The sequence below is a fragment of the Bison bison genome, unplaced genomic scaffold (assembly GCF_000754665.1).
Source record: "Bison bison bison isolate TAMUID 2011002044 unplaced genomic scaffold, Bison_UMD1.0 scf7180017864192, whole genome shotgun sequence".
NCBI lineage: Eukaryota > Metazoa > Chordata > Mammalia > Artiodactyla > Bovidae > Bison > Bison bison.
Window position 1 is genome coordinate 2,614,854 of NW_011494764.1, and position 20,973 is coordinate 2,635,826.

The 20,973-nt window shown below is 37.2% G+C and overlaps 1 protein-coding gene and 1 pseudogene across 2 annotated transcripts in view; one reads left to right on the forward strand and one right to left on the reverse strand.

Moving 5' to 3' along the window:
• The window catches only part of PHKB (phosphorylase kinase, beta), a 227,871-nt gene that overhangs the window by 123,958 nt on the left and 82,940 nt on the right, over positions 1-20,973 (reverse strand). For both annotated transcript variants that reach the window (XM_010843901.1, XM_010843902.1), the window contains exon 8: positions 3,264-3,327. In XM_010843901.1, coding sequence (XP_010842203.1) covers positions 3,264-3,327 — 64 coding nt within the window. The remainder of the gene's footprint in view (positions 1-3,263; positions 3,328-20,973) is intronic.
• Positions 18,053-19,139, forward strand: LOC104991433 (annotated as a pseudogene).

Here is a 20,973-nt window from a genome sequence, read left to right on the forward strand (position 1 = left end):
AATCTGTTAATACAGTATATCACATTGATTGATTTGCATATAATGAAGAATCCTTGCATCCCTGGAAAAAACAGAACTTGATTATAGCATACTACCTGTTTAATGCATTGTTGGATTCTGCCTGCTAGAATTTTGTTGAGGATTTTTGCATTTATGTTCATCAGTGATACTGGCCTGTAACTTTCTTTTTTTGTGATGTCTTTGTCTGGTTTTGATATCAGGGTGATGGTGGCCTCATAGAATGAGTTTGGCAGTGTTCCTTCCTCTGCAATTTTTTGGAGCAGTTTGAGAAGGATAGGCATTAGCTCTTCTCTAAATGTTGAATAAAATTCACCTGTGAAGTCAGTTGGCCCTGGGGTTTTAGTTTTGGGGAAATTTTTAAATCACAGTTTCAATTTCAGTGCTTGTCATTGGTTAGCTGATAATATTTATTTCTTCCTAGTTTAGTCTTGGAAGTTTGAACTTTCCTAATAATCTGTTCTTGTCTTCAAGGTTGTCCATTTTGTTGGCATATAGTTGCTCATAATAGTCTCTTATGATCCTTTATATTTCTGTGTTGCCTGCTGTAACCTCTCCTTTTTCATTTCTAATTTTGTTGATTTGATTCTTCTCCCTTTTTTCTTAACCATCTCACTAATGATTTGTCCATTTTGATTATCTTCTCAAAGAACCAGCTTTTAGTTTTATTAATCTTTACTATTGTTTACTTCATTTCTTTTTTATTTCTGCTCTGATCTTTATGATTTCTTTCCTTCTACTAACTTTGGGGTCTTTTTGTTCTTCTTTTTCCGGTTGTTTTAGCTGTAAAGTTACATTGTCTATGTGATGTTTTTCTTGTTTTTTGCATTGCTATACTTTCATCTTAGAACTGTTTTTGCTGTATTCCATAGGTTTTCCATCACTGTGTTTTCATTGTCATTTGTTTCTAAGAATTGTTTATTTCCCTTCTTATTTCTTCAGTAACCTGTTGGTTATTCATAAACATATTGCTGAATCTCCGTGTAATTGTGTTGTTTAATCTTCATGTGCTTGTGTTTGTTAGTTTTTTCCTGGTAACTGATATGTAGTTTCATAGCATTGTGGTCAGAAAAGATGCTTGACACAATTTCAATTTTCTTAAATATACTGAGGCTTGACTTGTGACCCAAGATGTGGTCTATCCTAGAGAATGTTCCATGTGCACTTGAGAAGAAAATGTATTCTTCTGCATTTTGATGGAATGTCCTGAAGATATCAATCAGGTTTATCTGATCTACTGTGTAATTTAAGGCTTGTGGTTCCTTATTAATTTTCTGTTTTGATGATCTGTCCACTGGTGTTAAGTGGGGTGTTAAAAGCCCCCTACTATTATTATGTTACAGTCAATTTCCCCTTTTTTATCTGTTAGTGTTTGCCTTACATACTGAGGTGCTGACGCCTATGTTGTGTGCATAAATATTTTAAATTGTTATGTGTTCTCCTTGGATTGATACCTTGATCTTTATGTAGTGTCTTTCTTTGTCTCTTTTAAGATTCTTTAGTTTAAGGTCTGTTTTGTCTGATATGAGAATCGGTGTCCTGTGTTTAGTTGTTCAGTTGTGTCTGAATCTTTGCAACCCCATGGACTGTAACCCGCCAGGCTCCTCTGCCCATGGGGATTCTCCAGGCAAGAATACTGAAGTGGGATGCCATGCTTTCCTCCAGGGGATCTTCCCAACCCAGGGATTGAACCCAGGTCTCCTGCATTGCAGGCAGATTTTTTACCATTTGAGCCACCAGAGAAGCCCATGAGAATTGTTACTCGGGCTTATTTTTGATTTCCATTTGTATGGAATATCTTTTTCTACCCTCTCACTTTAAGTCTGTATGTGTCTCTAGGTCTGAAGTTGGTTTCTTGTAGATAGCATATACATGGGTGTTTTTGTATCCATCCAGTCAGTCTGTGTCTTTTGGGTGAAGCATTGAATCCATTTGCATTTAAAGTAATTGCTGATATGGGGCTTACCAGATGACACCAGTTGTAAAGAACTTGCCTGCCAATGCTAGAGATGTAAGAGATGTAGGTGTAATCATTGGATTGCGAAGACCCCCTGGAGAAGGGCATGCCAACCCATTCAAGTATTCTTGCCTGGAGAATCCCATGGCGAGAGGGGTTTGGAGGGCTACAGTCCATAGGGTCGCAAAGAGTTGAATACGAATGAAACAGTTGAGCAACTGACATTTTCTTAATTGTTTTTGGTTTGTTTTTGTAGGTTTTTTCCTTGTCTTGTGTTTCCTACCTATAGAAATCCCTTTAGCATTTGCTGTAAAGCTGGTTTGGTGGTGCTAAATTCTCTTAATTTTTGCTTATCTGTAAAGCTTTTGATTTCTCTACCAATTTTGAATGAGATCCTTGCCAGGTAGAGTAATCTTGGTTGTAGATTTTTCCCTTTTGGTACTTTAAATGTATCCTGTCATTCCCTTCTGGCCTGCAGAGTTTCTGCTGACAGATCAGCTGTCAACAGCATGGGATTTCCCCTCTATATTACTTGTTGCTTTTCCCTTGCTGCTTTTAATGTTCTTTCTTCATGTTTAATCTTTGTTAGTTTGATTAGTATGTGTCTTGGTGTGTTTCACCTTGCATTTATCCTGTATGGGTATCTTTACAAAAATTGCTAAATAAAATTAGTCTACTTCTTGATCCAGAGTAATAACCAGTATTACTGCATATTATTCTTTCCATTGACAACTCAATCCATGATCACTTGATTAGGTGCAGAAATCAGTTAAAAATTTAAGGCAATCCTCAGGGTTTCCCTTTTATCTCAGAGAAAATGAGATTTAGACAAATGAATACAGTCAGTTGAGGGTTAAGCTAGTATCCCAATTTCCAATTCCTTGGCTGCACATCTGAAGCAAATTTCCCCTCTGCATGAAATATACATCTATATACATTAAATTGAAACCAACAAGGGAATTGACAAGTAAAATATTTAGTACCTAATGCAAGGAATATATAAAAATGTTGAAAGTTGAACAAAAGACTAGAGAGAGAAGCTACTGAACTTGGAAAATGAAAATTCTTCATCAAGAGTTTTATTGTTAAATTAAGCAATCTTTTTTGTTAGCAAACTAAAATTTAAGAAGCAAATTATATTCAAAGGAAAGATTGTTCAACCCTGGGCTGCTACATAAATTTCAGACATTCTCTGATCATGATGAATGAATTGGTTAATAAATGGCCAAGTTAATTAAACATGCAAATCAAAAAATGAAGTTTGTTGTTGCTACTGCTGTTTTTTTACCTGGTTGCCAAAGAGGTTGAATCCATTAATTGCTTCTAGAGCTGCTTTTGCTAAGCCAACAGAGCTAGAAGAGAAAAGGGAATACTTTATAACTCTGATGTATTTGTCTATAAAAGAATAACTGTTATATGATGAATATTCACAAGCAAGTATTTTTATTAACACTTATAACAACTTCCCAAGAATAATGTCTAATAGACTTCAGTCTGACATTTCACTATGTTAATTTTTCTTCCTTATAGTTAGTGATCTCCAAGGAAAAATATTTCTAAGTTCACCATGATCTACACAAATGTTCATACTATTGATGGGAGTAGTCTTAATTCCAGTATCACTTATATTCAGTAACTCAAGGGAAAAAAATGATTATGTTTAGAAGAAAGTGTAGTATGATGATATTTGCATGGTAATATCGGGCTGGGCATCATCATTCAGATCAATGAATAGAGCTTTTGTCATGTCAATTCTGAGCCCTAGAAAAGATTTTGTATATCACACACTAGCCACAGAGTATGGTTTAATATACCCATTCGAATGCTCTTTGATTAAGGCCCAATGAAATGGCATTATTTTATGCTCACAGATCAAAGGATCATCATACCTCTGATTTTTTGCTATATTCTTCTCTTTGTAATAAAATGTATACTTCTTTGGCCTCTCAGATATCTAATAGTGCTGAAAAATGGGAAGACCCAAATTTCATTAAAAATATGAAACTGTCATCTTATAAATATCAACCTTTAAATATTTTAGATCTAATATCTAGTTTACTTATTGCAATTTTTTGTCTTTTTCTCAAAGCAACTGCATATTCCATTAACCATTTTTTTAATGATTTTTTAAAATTTTATTTTATTTTTAAACTTTACATGATTGTATTAGTTTTGCCAAATATCAAAATGAATCCACCACAGGTATACATGTGTTCCCCATTCTGAACCCTCCTTCTCCTCCCTCCCCATACCATCCCTCTGGGTCGTCCCAGTGCACCAGCCCCAAGCATCCATTAATTATTTAAAATTAATGATCTGTCATCATTTCTTTAAAGCAGTGATTATTAAAGTGTGGTTCCCAGAGCAACAGCATTACCTGGAAGCTTGCCAATTCTCACTGCTTTCTGGGAATGGGGTGTTAACAAGCCCTCCAGGTGCTTGAATGCACTTTAAATCTGAGAACCACTATCCTAAGCTATTCGTGTTATCACGATCTACATTTTCTATGGGCTGTTTACATGAAATGTTTTCAAGTAAGCATTAATTTTACTACAGAATAGTAACTATTTGGGAAACGTTTTAAAATACGTGAATGGGAAGGAATATAGCCAATGTTTTATAACTTTAAATGAAACAGAGCCTTTAAAAATTGTGAATCACTGTGTTGCATACCTAACACTTACATAATATTGTACACAAACTATACTTCAATTTTTATAAAGGATAATTAATGTATGGAGATAGTGATCAGGTGGAAGGTACAGTGAGGAAAACAAAAAAATTGTAATTCAATGTCCTACCTAACTGACACACCTAAGAAAATTTTGACACATTAACTCTCAGGGGCCTATTTTAAGTATTAAAACATCTTGGAATTGATAAAACAACGCAGTTTATAGCAATAAAGTGAAATCCAGAAACTCAAAGATGAGCTAAGAGAAAGAAAAGATTTTTTTTTTAATTACGTAAGTTAAAAGTACAAAGGTAAGTGACTTAGACTACAGGATTTTATCCACAGGTGATATAATCACAGATACAGAAAATCCTTCAGTTCAGTTCAGTCACTGAGTTGTGTCTGACTCTTGGCGACCCCATGGACTATAGCACACCAGGCTTCCCTGTCCATCACCAACTCATGGAGCTTACTCAAACTCATGTCCATTGAGTCTGTGATGCCATCCAACCATTTCATCCTTTGTCGTCCCCTTCTCCTCCCACCTTCAAACTTTCCCAGCATCAGGGTCTTCCCAAATGAGTCAGTTCTCTGCATCAGATGGCCAAAGTATTGGAGTTTCCACTTCAACATCAGTCCTTCCAATGAATATTCAGGCCTGATTTCCTTTAGGATGGACTGGTTGGATCTCCTGGTACTCCAAGGGACTCTCAAGAGTCTTCTCCAACACCACAGTTCAAAAGCATCAATTCTCCGGTGCTCAATGGCAACCCACTCCAGTACTCTTGCCTGGAAAATCCATGGACGGAGGAGCCTGGTGGCTACAGTCCATGGGGTCGTGAAGAATCGGACATGACTGAGCGACTTCACTTTCACTTTTCACTTTCATGCATTGGAGAAGGAAATGGCAACCCACTTCAGCATTCTTGCCTGGAGAATCCCAGGGACGGCGGAGCCTGATGGGCTGCCGTCTATGGGGTCACAGAGTCGGACATGACTGACACGACTTAGCAGCAGCAGCAGCTTTCTTTATAGTCCAACTCTCACATCCATACATGACTACTGGAAAAACCATAGCTTTGACTAGACAAACTTCTGTTGGCAAAGTAAAAACTCTGCTTTGTAATATGCTGTCTAGGTTGGTCATAACTTTTCTTCCAAGGAGCAAGCATCTTTTAATTTCATGGCTGCAGTCAAAATCTACAGTGATTTGGGAGCCGCCCCAAATAAAGTCTTTCACTGTTTCATTGTTGCCCCATCTATTTGCCACGAAGTGATGGGACTAGATGCCATGATCTTAGTTTTTTGAATGTTGAGTTTTAAGCCAACTTTTTCACTTTTCTTTTTCACTTTCATCAAGAGGTTCTTTAGTTTTTCTTCGCTTTCTGCCATAAGGGTGGTGTCATCTGCATATCTGAGGTTAGTGATATTTCTCCCAGCAATCTTGATTCCAGCTTGTGCTTCTTTCAGCCCAGCGTTTCTCATGATGTACTCTGCATATAAGTTAAATAAGCCGGGTGACAATACATAGCCTTGACGTACTCCTTTCCTGATTTGGAACCAGTCTATTGTTCCATGTCCAGTTCTAACTGTTGCTTCTTGATGTGCATACAGATTTCTCAGGAGGCAGGTCAGGTGGTCTGGTATTCCCTCTCTTGAAGAATTTTCCACAGTCCTTAAGAATCAACAAAAATATACTATGTGGATGATACCACTCTAATGGCAGAAAGCAAAGAGGAACTAAAGAAACTCTTGATGAGGGTGAAGGAGGAGAGTGAAAAAGCCAGCTTAAAACTCAGTATTAAAAAAACTAAGTTCATGGCCTCCAGTCTCATCACTTCATGGCAAATAGAAGGGAGAAAGGTAGAAGAAGTGACAGATTTCCTCTTCTTGGGCTCTAAAATCATTGTGTATAGTGACTGCAGCCATGAAATTAGAAGATAATTACTTTTTGGCAGGAAAGCTATGACAAAACTAGACTGTGTTAGAAGCAAAAATGTCCATATAGTCAAGGTTATGGTCTTTCCAGTAGTCATGTACAGATATGAGAGCTGGACCAGAAGGAAGTCTGAGTGCCAAAGAATTGAAGTGTGGTGCTGGAGAAGACTCTTGAAAGTCCCCTGGACAGCAAGGAGATCATACCACTTAGTCTTAAATGAAATCAACAATGAATACTCATTAGAAGGACTGATACTGAAGCTCCACTACTTTGGTCATCTGATGAAAATGGTCAGTTCATTGGAAAGACCCTGATGCTGGGAAAGGTTGAAGGCAGAAGGAGAAAACAGCAACAGAGGATGAGATGGTTGGATGGCATCACCAATTCAATGGACATGAACTTAGGTAAACTCCAGGAGATGGTGAGGGACAGGAAGTCTGGCATGCTGCAGTCCCGGGGGTCACGAAGAGTCGGACATGACTTGGAGACTAAGCAACAACAAAGTCCCAAGAGACAAATTCACTATCAAAATTAATTTTATTTCTACATACTAGCCATAGACACTTGGAAATTTAATGTTAAAAATAAGTATCACTATAACATGAAATAACTCAAAATATTTTAGCATAAATTTAACAAAATATGTGCAAGACCTGAACACTGAAAAACATTTCTGAAAAAATTAAAAAGACCTAAACAAAGAGATGTCCCACATTCATGAATTGGAAAATTGAAGATCATTAAAGTATCAGTTATCTTCAAAATGATCTATTGATTCAATGCAATCACAATCAAGTATCAACAGGCATTTTTTGGTAAAAACTGACTAGCTAATTCTAAAATAAATGTGAAAATGTCCTGGAACAGTAGAAAGGTTTTCTTTAAAGGAGAGCAAATCTGAAGGACTACTTCAGAGGTAAAAGAGCTCCACGATAATGCTGGTAAAAGACATTTCTGAAAAGATACAAAGAAACTGTGTAGGGCAGAATAGTTTTTCTTGGACCTAAATAAAGCAAGTTATTCCTTAAAAAAACATGTTGAAGGACATCTTGATTTCATGACTTAGCATAAAGCAACAATTACCAGTGCAATATAGTACAGATCAGGGCAGACATGTAAATCAATAAGACAGTCTAGAAACAGACCCATATATATGATCAAACAGCTAGGTAAGTCAATGTGGAAAGAATAGCCTTTAATGGTGCTGGAATAGTAAAGTATCTATATGGGGAAAAAAATCTCAATCATTGCTTCATACTACACAAAAGTAATCTGAAATAGATCATAGACTTAAATGTAAAAGCTAAAACTATAAATCTTTTAGAACAAAACCTAGGAAAAAAACGCTTCACAATCCTGAAGTGGAAAAAATTTCTAAGACACAATAACTAGTCATAAAAATTTTGATAAATTAGACTTCATCAGAATTAATATCTGATCTTCAAAACATGCCATTAATAAATGGCATGCCATTTATTACCTGCCATAATAAACATGCCATTAATGAAATTAAAAGGCAAGTTGAATTCTGTAAAAAAAATTTGTAAAAAAAGAAAAAACCCATATCTCACAAAAGAATCTAAAATATATAAAGAACTGTTACAACTCAGTAAGAATACAAACAACCCAATTTAAAAATGGGAAAAAGATTTTAACAGACACTTCAAAATGCAGATATATGAAAGTAAATGGTACATGAAAAGATGTTTAATAAAATTAGTCAACAGAAAAATACAAAAAAAAAAAAAGAAAAATACAAATTAAAATTACCACATACTCATAAGAATAATTTAAAAATTACAAACAATACCAAGTGTAGATAAAGATGTGGAGCAACTGCAGTTTCTGCCATTTGATGGCAGGTATGAATGGTAGGAATGAAATGGTAGGAATGAAAAATGGTAAATTCCTTTCAAAAAACAGTTTGGCAGTTTCTTAAAATGTTAAAACACTTATTATACAACTCAGGAATTCTACTCTTATGTATTTTCCAAGAGAAATAAAAATATATATTAACAAAAAGAGCTGTATTGAAATGTTCACAACAGCTTTATTTTAATAGCCCAAACTGTCAACAAACCAAATGCTCATCAACAGAAAATAAACCAAAGTGTGGTTTATCTGTATAATGGGATACTATTTGACAATAAAAAGGAACAAAGAACTGAAAAAGATAAATAAAATATATGAAAAGGAAGTTGGAGTAGACACAATTTTCCCTATTCCTCTAAGTACAATTAAGAACCCCAGACATAAAATAAGAGACTTGCCTGTAGCTCAGACAATAAAGAATCTGCCTGCAATGCAGGAGACTCAGGTTCGATCCCTGGGTCGGGAAGATTCTCTGGAGAAGGGAATGGCAATGCATTCCAGTATTCTTGCCTGGAGAATCCCATGGACAAAGGAATCTGGTGGGCTACAATCCATGGGGTTGCAAACAGTCACATACGACTGAACAACTGCTACTATTACCACTAGACATAACATAAACAAATATAAAAAGGCTCAAAAAGATAGTGAGAAGGCAGCCTGCCTAGGAACCTCAGGATTCCAGGAACAGCAGTATAAGGAGTCTCCTGAGTTTCCCTTTTGCATTTTTTTTTTGCCTCATATATATACCAGACTTAGAACTGAATAAACCAACAACTAGGAAATACAGGTAGATACATATAGAAAAATACCCAGCAAAAGCCAATGGACCAGGAAAAGAGCAACCTAGCAAAATGGAAAACTTTTAGACCATAACCAGTCAAAAAAACTGTGACTCTATCCCCACCCACTCCGGTACACACTGAGTAGGAAATTCAGATTTCTATGCTCCTGAGACTATAATGAGGAACTGCACTCAACATCCAACCACCTCAATTGTGGTGGTGTCAGAAAAACCCAAGGACGAAATCAAGACCTGCATTCCCAATGGATGGTAAAAAGTCTCCATTCTCACATCTCAGTGTCAGTGGATATCACATGGAGAGCCTAGACTTTCATTCCTACCCACCAGTAAACAAGTGAATTGCCCCTTCCTCTGGGGATGGCACCAAAGGAAATCCAGTGGACAATTAAAACTCACATGAATGCCCAACTATAAAGAGGCCACACCTTTTTCCTTGTCATGTAAGTGGAGGTCATCTGGAAATTAGTACTGAGGTAATAATACTTCTACCTCCCAGACAGGGAGGTATTAATTGAAGCCTACTGGGGAGCTAGACCTGACGACCCAGATCCAGCAGTAATGTAGAATCTCTATCTTGGGTGTCAACAACACACAAAAAACTGGCAGTAATGTGGTGATGTGTTTACCCTCTTCCCCTGCCAGAGTGGTGTCAAAAAAATACAACTAAAATAAAAAATAAAACCCACAGTCTTATAATATCTTAAACGTTCATCAGTTTAGTTCAGTCACTCAGTTGTGTCCGATTCTTTGCGACCCCATGAACCACAGCACACCAGGCCTCCCTGTCCATCACCAACTCCCGGAGTTTACCCAGACTCATGCCCATTGAGTCGGTGATGCCATCTAACCATCTCATCCTCTGTTGTCCCCTTCTCCTCCTGCCCTCAGTCTTTCCCAGCATCAGGGTGTTTCAATAAGTCAGTTCCTCGCATGAGGTGGCCAAAGTTTCAGCTGCAACATCAGTCCTTCCAGTGAACATCCAGGACTGATCTCCTTTAGGATGGACTGGTTGGATCTCTTTGCAGTCCAAGGGACTCTCAAGAGTCTTCTCCAACACTACAGTTCAAAAGCATCAATTCTTCAGTGCTCAGCTCTCTTCATGGTCCAAGTCTCACATCCATACATGACCACTGGAAAAACCATAGCCTTGACTAGATGAACCTTTGTTGACAAAGTAATGTCTCTGCATTTTAATATCCTGTCTAGGTTGGTCATAACTTTCCTTCCAAGCAGTAAGTGTCTTTTAATTTCATGGCTGCACTCACCATCTGCAGTGATTTTGGAGCCCAGAAAAATAAGTCAGCCACTGTTTCCACTATTTCCCCATCTATTTGCCATGAAGTTATGGGACTAATTTTAAAAAATCACTCATCATATCTAGAAACAGAACTATTCAAAATGAATAAAATCTATCTATCTGTATCAATATATACTTATACTGAGACAAGAGAAATGTGAAAATTAACAAAGACTTTAAAGCAGCTGTGATGAAAAGGCTTCAGTGAGCAATTATGAGTATGAGTGAAACAAATGAAAAGAAAAAGGCTCAGCTATGAAATAGGAAATCTCAGCAAAGTCTTTAGAACTGAAAAATACAATAATCAAAACAAAAAGCTCAGTGAACAGGATGAAGGAGACAGAAGAAAGAATAGCTAACCTGAAAGATAAAACAATAGAAATTATCTAGTCTGAACAAAAGAGAGAAAATAGACTTAACAAAACAAATAAAGAGAATCTCAGAGACCTGTGGGAGTTTAACAAAGGTTTATCATTCATGTCACTGGACTTACTGAACAACAGGAAAAAAAAAAGGACAGAGCTTTAAAAAAAAAAAAAGCATCTGAAACAATGGCAGAAAATTTCTCAGTTAGCAAGTGACAAAAAGCTAAGTGATACTCAAACAAAATAAAATAAAAATACCCTTTCAGGACACATCCTAACTTCTAAAAACTAAAGAAAAAGAAAAATCTTGACAGTATCCAAAGAAAACATGTCTACAGGGGAAAAGCAATTAAATAACAGTGAACTGCTTATAAAAAAACAAAACCCAAAAACCCACAAAGCTAAAAGAATGTGACATAAGAGATTTTAAGCATTAAAAGAAAGAACTGTCAACCCAGAATCTTATACCAGTAAATATATTCTGTATATTTATTTATTTAAGCAAGACATTCCCAGATGAAGGAAAAGTAAGAGGTCTGTCATAAGCAGATTTACCCTAAAAATATGGAAGTAAGTTCTCAAAACAGAAAGGAAATGCTAGATAGTTAGAAAATGGTAAACAAAATTACTGGCAAATACAATAGGCTTTTATCCTGTTGAGTTTTATTTATTTTTTTTACTCTATTTTTAATTTAAATTTATTTATTTTAATTAGAGGCTAATTACTTTACAATATTATATTGGTTTTGCCATACATCAACATGAGTTTTATAAATTATGTTTGATAGTTACAGCCAAAGTTATAACACTGTGGTTCTAAATGTATATGGAGGAAATATTTAATATAATTAGATTATAAATGGGGGAGGGTAACAAAACACATATGAAGGTAAAGTTTCTATAATCCCTCTACCTGATAAAATGATGACATTAATACACTGAGTACATATGTGTATATAATAATACCTAGAGCAACCACTGAAAAGCCATAAAAAAGATCATTCAAAACCGGTATAGATAATCAAAATGGAATTCTAAAAAATGTTTTAGAACAGGAAGGTAGGAAAAATAAAACAGAGAAATGAAAAAAAAAAAAAGAGAATAAATACAAAAATAAAATGGCAAATGTAAACCAAAACATATCAATAATTACATTCAACGTAAAAGTCTAAACATGGCAATTAAAGATTGGCAGAGTTGACATAAAAACATGACCCAACTGTATACAAGAAACTCTTTTTGAATATAATAATGTAGACAGGTTGAAAGTAAAAGGATTTAAAAAAGAAGTATCATGTAACCATCAATCTCAAATGAAAGCATATTTTCAAGTCCCAACCCAAAGAGACAGTATTTGGAGATGGGGCCTTTGGAAGGTAATTAGGCTTAGATTAGGTCATGAACTAGGTCATGAATGTGGAGCCCCTATGAATGATGGAATTAGTATGCCTGAGTCACACAGCATGTGGGATCTTAGTTCCCTCACCAAGGATGGAACCATGCCCTCTACAGTGAAAGCATGGAGTCTTAATCCCTGGACCCCCATGGAAGTCCCAGGATTAGTATTTCTTTAAGAAGAGAGACCACAGAGCTTGCTTTGTCTCCCTCTCTGTCATGAAAGGACATGGCAAGAAGGTGATGATCTGTAAATCAGAAGAAAGTCCTCACCAGAGAACAGAGATGTCTGGCAACTTGATCTTGGACACTTTAGACTCCAGAATATATAAATTCCTGTTGTTTAAGCTTCCCAGTCTATGGTGCTTTTTTTTAGCAGGACAAATCAATTAATACAAGTCTATATAACAGGAGTATACATTTTTTTTTTTCAGGTGCTCACATCAACATCAAGAGATCCTATCTTGGCCATAAACAAAATCTCAAGACTATAAAAGAACTGAAATCCTACTGTACTCTTTAATCACAATGGCATCAAACTAGAATCAATAATAGAACAACAACAGGTACATCTGCCAACTCTTGTAAAGAAAACAATATATACCTGTCTACATAATCCACATGAATGAAAGAAGAATCTCAAGTGAAATAAAAAATACAATGAATAGAATGAAAATGAAAATATAACATCAAAATTTATGTAGTATAACTAAAGTAGTACTAAGGGAAATTTACAGAACTAAATGTATGTATTAGGAAAGAGAAAAGCCTCAAATCAATTATCTAATCCCAATGTAATTGAAGCCAGAAAAAGAGCAAAATAAACCTGAAGCAAACAGAAGGAAATAACACCGATAACAGAAAACAATGACAATTGATACACCCACACCCACACCCACACACAAAAAAAAACAGAAAAAAATCAGTGGAACAAACAACTGATCTTTAAAGGGCTAAAGAAAATTGACAGAAGCCTGACAAAGATATAAGACACAAATGACCAATATTAGGCATACAACAGGAGATAACACTACAGACATTGTAGGTATCAAAAGGATAATCAGCAAATACTCTGAACAATTCAACATACATAGATTAAAAGGAATGAATCAATTCCTGGAAAAGCACAAACTTATCACTACTCACTCAATATGAAATAATTTGAATAGCCCCATTACTGTTAAGAAGTTGAATCCATAATTTTCAAATGGTCAAGAAAAACCCTTTCCATACCTATATGATTTCATTGAAGAAATCTATCAAACATTTAAAGAAAAACTGACACCAATTCTACACAATCTCTTCCAGAAAATAGAGGGGGAAAATAACACTTCAGAGTTCATTTAATTGAAGCTAGCATTACTCTGAAACTCCAGTACTTTGGCCACCTCATGCGAAGAGTTGACTCACTGGATGGTATCACCGACTCGATGGACATGAGTTTGAGTGAACTCCGGGAGTTGGTGATGGACAGGGAGCCCTGGCGTGCTGCAATTCATGGAGTCACAAAGAGTCAGACACGACTGAGCGACTGAACCAAATTGAAGCTACCACTACAGAGTAAAGTGAAAAATAGTGATAACACCAAATGCTGGCAAAGATTCAGAGAATGACATCATACATTGCTAGTAGGAATGTAAAGCAATATGGGACTCTCAAAAATAGTCTTGCAGTTTCTTTAAAATCTAAACATGTAACTACCCACCAACTGAACTACTGGACATTCATCCCAGATAAGGTCATAGTCATTTACAACTATGTTTTCTTCTAAGAGTTTTATAGCTTTAGTTCTTACTATAGGTCATTGATCCTTTTCCAGTTAATTTTTGTATTATATACTGCACAAAGTAGGGACCCAAATTCATTCTTTTGTATCCAGTTGTCCCAGCACCATTTGCTAAAAAGACTATATTCTTCTCTATCAATTATCCTTGCAACTTTGTCAAAATCAACTGACCATACATGTATGGGTTTCTTTCTAGATCATCAATTCTACTGCACTAATATCTGTATCTCTTGTTATACTTGTACCACACTATTTAATTATTGTAGCAGATTACTGTAACTATAGGAAGCTCATTACTGTAGTAAATTTTGAAGTTGCAAAGTGTGGATCCTCCAACTTTGTTCTTTATCAAGCGTTGTTTCGGCTATTCTGAGTCCCCTGCATCTTCATGCAAATTTTAGGATTAGTTTGTCAAATTCTAAAAAAAAAAAAAAAGATTTCTGAGATGGATTACACTGAACACCCCTGGAGTAGGAAATGGCAACCCATTTCAATATTCTTGCCTGGGAAATTCCATGGACAGAGGAGCCCGGTGGTATAGCGCTATAGTCCATGGGGTGGCAGAGAGTCAGATGTGACTGAGCACACACTGAACACAGGATATCTTTCCATTCTTGTATGTGTTCTTTAATTTTTTTCAACAATATTTTATTGTTTTTGATGTACAAGTCTTGCATTTCTTTTTTTAATCCCCTCTACTTTTAAAGTGAGGAATCTTAAGTTCTGAGAGATTGAATGTAAGTGACTTTCAAATGCATCCTTATTTTCTCTTTGGTGAAAACTCTGTTCCCTACTACAATATATGCAGACCATTTTACCCTGGTTCTCAAGAACAACTAAGCGAATGATCTGGCATTGTTTCCCAGGTGACCCTAGTGATGAAGAACTCACCTGCCAATGGAGGAGATCTAAGAGATGTGGGTTTGATCCCTGGGTCTGGAATATCCCTGGGAGGAGAGCATGGCAACCTACTCTAGCATATTTTGCCTAAAGAAACCCATGGACAGAGAAGCCTGGAGGGCTATAGCCCAAAGAGTCACAAAGAGTCAGACAAGACTGAAGCAACTTAGCACGCACACACTGTTGACTCAAATCTGCAGTCCAGCATTTCACTTTCAGTGAAGAAGTACCTCACACTTCCACAGGTTGAACAAATTTCAAAACAATCCACATGGTACTTGCTAGTATACTTTAGAGAAGGGGCATGGTCTCTTTTCATAGCCAAAGTCATTTTAGAGAAATGACAAGGCCTACAACCTGGAGGAACAAAGTCCAAATGAAGAGTATGTGCTAGTTTAAAATATGTCTGCCAAATCTTTGCCTTCTATCAAAAGGTGGAGTCTAATTCCCCTCACTTATCTTATTGACTCTAACAGATAGGTGTAGTGAAAGTTATGCTGCATGATTTCCAAAGCTAAGTCATAAAAAGATACAGCTTCCACCTGGCCTGTGGGTTTTGGGACACTGAACCTTGGAACCTAGCTACCACAATGTGCAGAATCTGTATGGAAAAACTTCATATAGGTCTTCCTGCTGAAGTCCCAGTCAACACTCTGATACCCAAGTAAGGAAGTCTTCAAAGTTGACTCTAGCCCCAGCCACAACTGATGGCATGAACATGAGACCCTAAGGATGAACCACCGTAGTTAGCCTAGTCAACCCCCTGAACCATGAGAGTTAACAATAGTAAAAGATTGTTGTCTTGCTGTTTTATGCTTCTAAGTTTGGGATGCGTTACTTGAAACAGTAGGTAGCAAGAAAAGAACCTAAGGCAGGTTTCTTACCGTACATGCACCCAGCACAATCATACCTAGCCTTGAATAGTCCAAATGGAAACCAAACAGTACCTGCATAAGAATTTTAAATTCTTAGAACCTAAGGGTTAGAAGAGCCATAGGAATCATATACTCTGACAATGCACGCAGAAACATCGCTGCCAATTGATTTTATTGCTTAAGGACGTGTTCTCAATGCCCACGGAGCTCTCCCTTAGTCCCCAGTGCACAAGGTTCTAGGTTTAAAAATGGTGCAGAAAGACAGCGGAGGGATGAACGTGGAAACTGTCCTCTAAATAAGGCACTACAAAAGAAAGAAACATTGGATCTGGATTATAGTAAAGGTCAAGTTCTTACCATTTCAATTTTCTTTACCAATGCAATTGGTTGAATAACTGGACTTAATTGAAATTCACAAATATGTTAATTTATTATTGACTGGTTATTTAAATCTTTGGCAACAGCAAGCTATTTATGTGACTATTACCAACAGAGCATTCACCAATTTGGTTCTTTAAAGGTGCTACCTTACATTTACTTACAGGAACTAAAATAAAGTGTTTACCTGGGAGATAGTTTTTAATAAGGTGATTTATTGCATAAATGAAAGCTTCTCTAGAAAAGATAATGGGTTTGGACTAAGTGATTTAAAACCCACCATGGAATCCAAAAAATTAACTGGCAAGCATGGAAATTAAATTCACAATCTCATATTCATTAACATTATGCTTTAACTCCCTGAGGTGCCCAATCATACTTTCTGAAAAAAAAAAAAAAAAAGACTTTACAGTACTATGGTTTTAATGGATGTTCATGAATTGTTCACTACAGGAAAAATACATAAAATGAAGCAGAATGGATGGATAACTGCCTGTATTATAGCTCAATGACTAGAACATCAGAAATGACTTAAGAAGGGTAAGTAGTTACTTTAAATAACAAGTACTGTATGAAATAAAATGGTCACCAAAAGTATCTTAAACTGAGTAAAGTGGTGCTATGATGGTTACTTACCAGATATTTTAGTGATAGCCTTCTTTATTGGAAAAGCCTAGAGAATAGAATATAAAATTGTATTCCTCCCTACAAAACCCCAATAATCTTTCCTTCTGGATATATATCTATTATGGGCTTCCCTGATAGCTCAGTTGGTAAAGAATCCACTTGCAATGCAGGAGACTCCAGTTCGATTTCTGGGTTGGGAAAGATAGCCTACCCACTACAGTATTCCTGGGTTTCCCTTGTGGCTCAGCTGGTAAAGAATGTGCCTGGAAGGTGAGAGACCCGGGTTTGATCCCTGGGTTGGGAAGATCCCCTGGAGAAAGGAATGGCTATCCACTCCAGTATTCTGACTTGGAGAATTCCATGGACTGTATAGTCCATGGGGTTGCTAGGAGTCAGACACGACTCAGCAACTTTCACTTTCATATGTATAATAATCTTTCCATTTGGGCATTGTTGTTCAGCTGCTAAATCGTGGTTCAGCTGCTAAGTCATGTCTGACTTTGCAACCTCATGGACTATACAGTACACCAGGTTTTCCCTGTTCTTCAGTATTTCCCAGAGTTTGCTCAAATCAAGTCTACTGAGTCAGTGATGCCATCCAACCATCTCATACTCTGTCGTTCCCTTCTCCTCCTGCCCTCAATCTTTCCCAGCATCAGGGTCTTTTCCAACAAGTCGGCTATTCGCATCAGGTGGCCAAAGAACTGGAGCTTCAGCTTCAGCATCAGTCCTTCCAATGAATATTCAGGGTTGATTATATATCTGTATTACTATGTTATTACAACTTTCCTTTTTGCTTTCCAATAGCCAAAAAATTTAAAGTTAGGTTTGAGATTCAATTCATATTTTATAGAGGACTCATCTCTTCTCCACCTGTAATGCAGGAGACCCCAGTTTGATTCCTGGGTCAAGAAGATCCCCTGGAGAAGGGACAAGCTACCCACTCCAGTATACATGGGCTTCCTTGGTGGCTCAGACAGTAAAGAATTGGCCTGCAATGAGGGAGACCTGCATTTGATCCCTGGCTTGGGAAGATCCCCTGGAGGAGGGCATAGGGACCAACTCCAGTATTCTTGCCTGGAGAATCCCCATGGACAGAGGAGCCTGGAGGGCTACAGTCCATAGGGTTGCAAAGAGTCAGACATGACAGAGTGACTAAGTGCAGCTCATTTTCTTCTCCAAAACAGTTTTGGCTTAAAGTGTTTAAAGGTAGCCCCAAGGAGTAAAAACAGCCTTACTTAAATGAGGAAGGGAAATTTTTAAATTAAAATACTGAATTTAATGTGGAACAGCTAAAAAGACCACCTGGATATGTAACTCTGGGGATTAAGAATTAGTGTTATACTTTTTGCCTGTGGATACCACTGAGTAAGCATCACTGACGTCTTCCCCCTCCACTGCCACCATGTCTAAGTCAAAGCCTCCCAAAGAGCCTGAACAGCTGTGGAAGCTCTTCATCAGAGGACTGAGCTTTGAAACAAATGCTGAGAGTCTGAGGAGCCATTCTGAGCAATGGGGAACACTCACAGACCGTGTGGTAATAAGGAATCCAAACACCAAGTGCTCCAGAGGCTGCGGGTTTGTCACACATGCCTCTGTAGAGGAGGTGGACACAGCCATGAATGCAAGGCCACACAAGGTGGATGGAAGAGTTGTGGAACCTAAGAGACCGTCTCAAGAGAAGATTCTCAAAGAGCTGGTGTCCACTTAACCGTGAAAAAGATTTTTGTTGGTGGCATTAAAGACACTGAAGAACATTACCTGAGAAATTATTCACAATAGTAGAGGAAAACCGAAGTGACTGAAATCATGACTGACCGAGGCAGTGGCAGAAAGAGAGGCTTTGCTTTTGTAACCTTTGATGACCATGATTCCATAGACAATACTGTCATTCAGAAATACCACATTGTTAATGGCCACAACTGTGAAGTGAGAAAAGCTCTATCAAGGCTTGCCTAAGCAAGACATGGCTAGTGCTTCATCCAACCAAAGAGGCCAAAGTGGTCTGGAAACTTTGATGGCAGCCATGGTGGTGGTGGATATTGGTGGCAGCGGGGTGGCTATAACAGGTTTGGTAATGATAGAAGCAATTTTGGAGGTGGCGGAAGCTACAATGATTTTGGCAATTACAACAATCTATCTTCAAATTTTGGACTCATGAAAGAAGGAAACTTTGGAGGCAGAAGTTCTGGCTCCTATGGTGGTGGAGGCCAATACTTTGCCAAACCAGGAAACCAAGGTGGCTATGGTGGTTCCAGTAGCAGCAGTATCTATGACAGTGGGAGAAGGTTTTAATTACTGCCAGGAAACAGAGCTTAGCAGGAAAGGAGAGCCAGAGAAGTGATAGGTTACAATAGATTTGTGAACTCAGCCAAGCACGGTGGTGGCAGGGCCTAGCTGCTACACAGAAGACATGTTTTAGACAACACTCATGTATATGAGCAAAAACCTTGAGGACTGTATTTGTGATTAATTGTGTAACGGGTTATTTTAGTTTCTGTTTTATGGAAAGTATAAAGTATTTCAATAAAGGGTTTTAATGTAGCTTTTTTTTTTTGCTGTTGATTGCTAAATGTAATAGTCTAATCATCATGCTGAATAAATACGTTTTTTTAAAATGTGCTGTGTAAAGTTAATCTACTCTGAAGCCATTTTGGTAAAGTATCCCAACAGTGTAAAGTCAGAATTCTTTCAGGGTGATGCCAGGTTCCACTCAAATTTATTTACAGCCTGCTTTGGTAGAGAAGCTTTTGTCTTCAGAACCTTGTTGTAGTTGAACTGACAGTTACTGTGTTGTGACCTGGAGTTCACCTTTAAAAGAGTCACCCATGCAAAGTCATGGAGTTTTTTGGTTATTAATGACTGCTGGCACATCCTATGCAATATATCTAAATTGAATTATGGTACCAAATAAAGTTATAGATGGGAATGAAGCTTGTGTATCATCCATTATCAGGTATAATCAATACAAAATTTAATATCTTCAAAAAAAGAATTTCTGTTATAATAAATAGGTAACTAATACATGAAGGAAAATGAAATTAAATCAAATAATATTAATATAAGATTCTGAAATGTAAGGAAATTTATTATAAGACTTAGAGAATAAACAGAAGAAAAAAGGAGAATTTAGTGCTAGACACCCTAGGAGAAACTAAAAGGAGTATGTTGTTCAAGGAAAAGTCAGATCAACAGAAAAATCAGGAGAGCAGGGAATGGTTGCTCTCTGAATGGAAACATTCAGTTACACTGAGTTTGGAGCAATGGTTTCTTTTACCCAATCCTAAAGAGGACGAGGATGCTGCAAGAAATGGGTTAAATGGTTAAATGTAATGAGATCACTTTTTAGAAAAAAGTTCTGAAGCTTATCTAAGAAAGGCTAAATAATTCAAGAATTTGGACTAAAACAGATACAGGCAAACCTGGGGCTGAAAAGGGCAGATTAGGAAGCGAATGACAAAGGCATTAGGCTAAATCAAGCTTTACTGATTGCTAAGCAAAGATATCCTTGAAACTTAGCAAAATGTCACCAAGGTGGTACACCTTGCTGTTCTTTCAAACTTTAGGAAAACTTTTTAAGACATTAAACTACAACATGATACAGTAAAAATCACCTAGAGCCAGACATCCTGGAATGGGAAGTCAAGTGGGCCTAAGCAAGCATCACTACAAACAAAGCTAGTGGAGCTGATGGAATTCCAGTGGAGCTATTTCAAATCCTGAAAGATGATGCTGTGAAAGTGCTGCACTCAATATGCCAGCAAATTTGGAAAACTCAGCAGTGGCCACAGGACTGGAAATGGTCAGTTTTCATTCCAATCTCAAAGAAAGGCAGTGCCAAAGAATGCTCAAACTACCACACAATTGCACTCAAATCACACGCTAGGAAAGTAATGCTCAAAATTCTCCAAGCCAGACTTCAGCAATACGTGATCTGTGAACTTCCAGATGTTCAAGCTGGTTTTAGAAAAGGCAGAGGAACCAGAGATCAAATTGCCAACATCTGCTGGATCATGGAAAAAGCAAGAGAGTTCCAGAAAAACATCTATGTCTGCTTTATTGACTATGCCAAAGCCTTTGACTGTGTG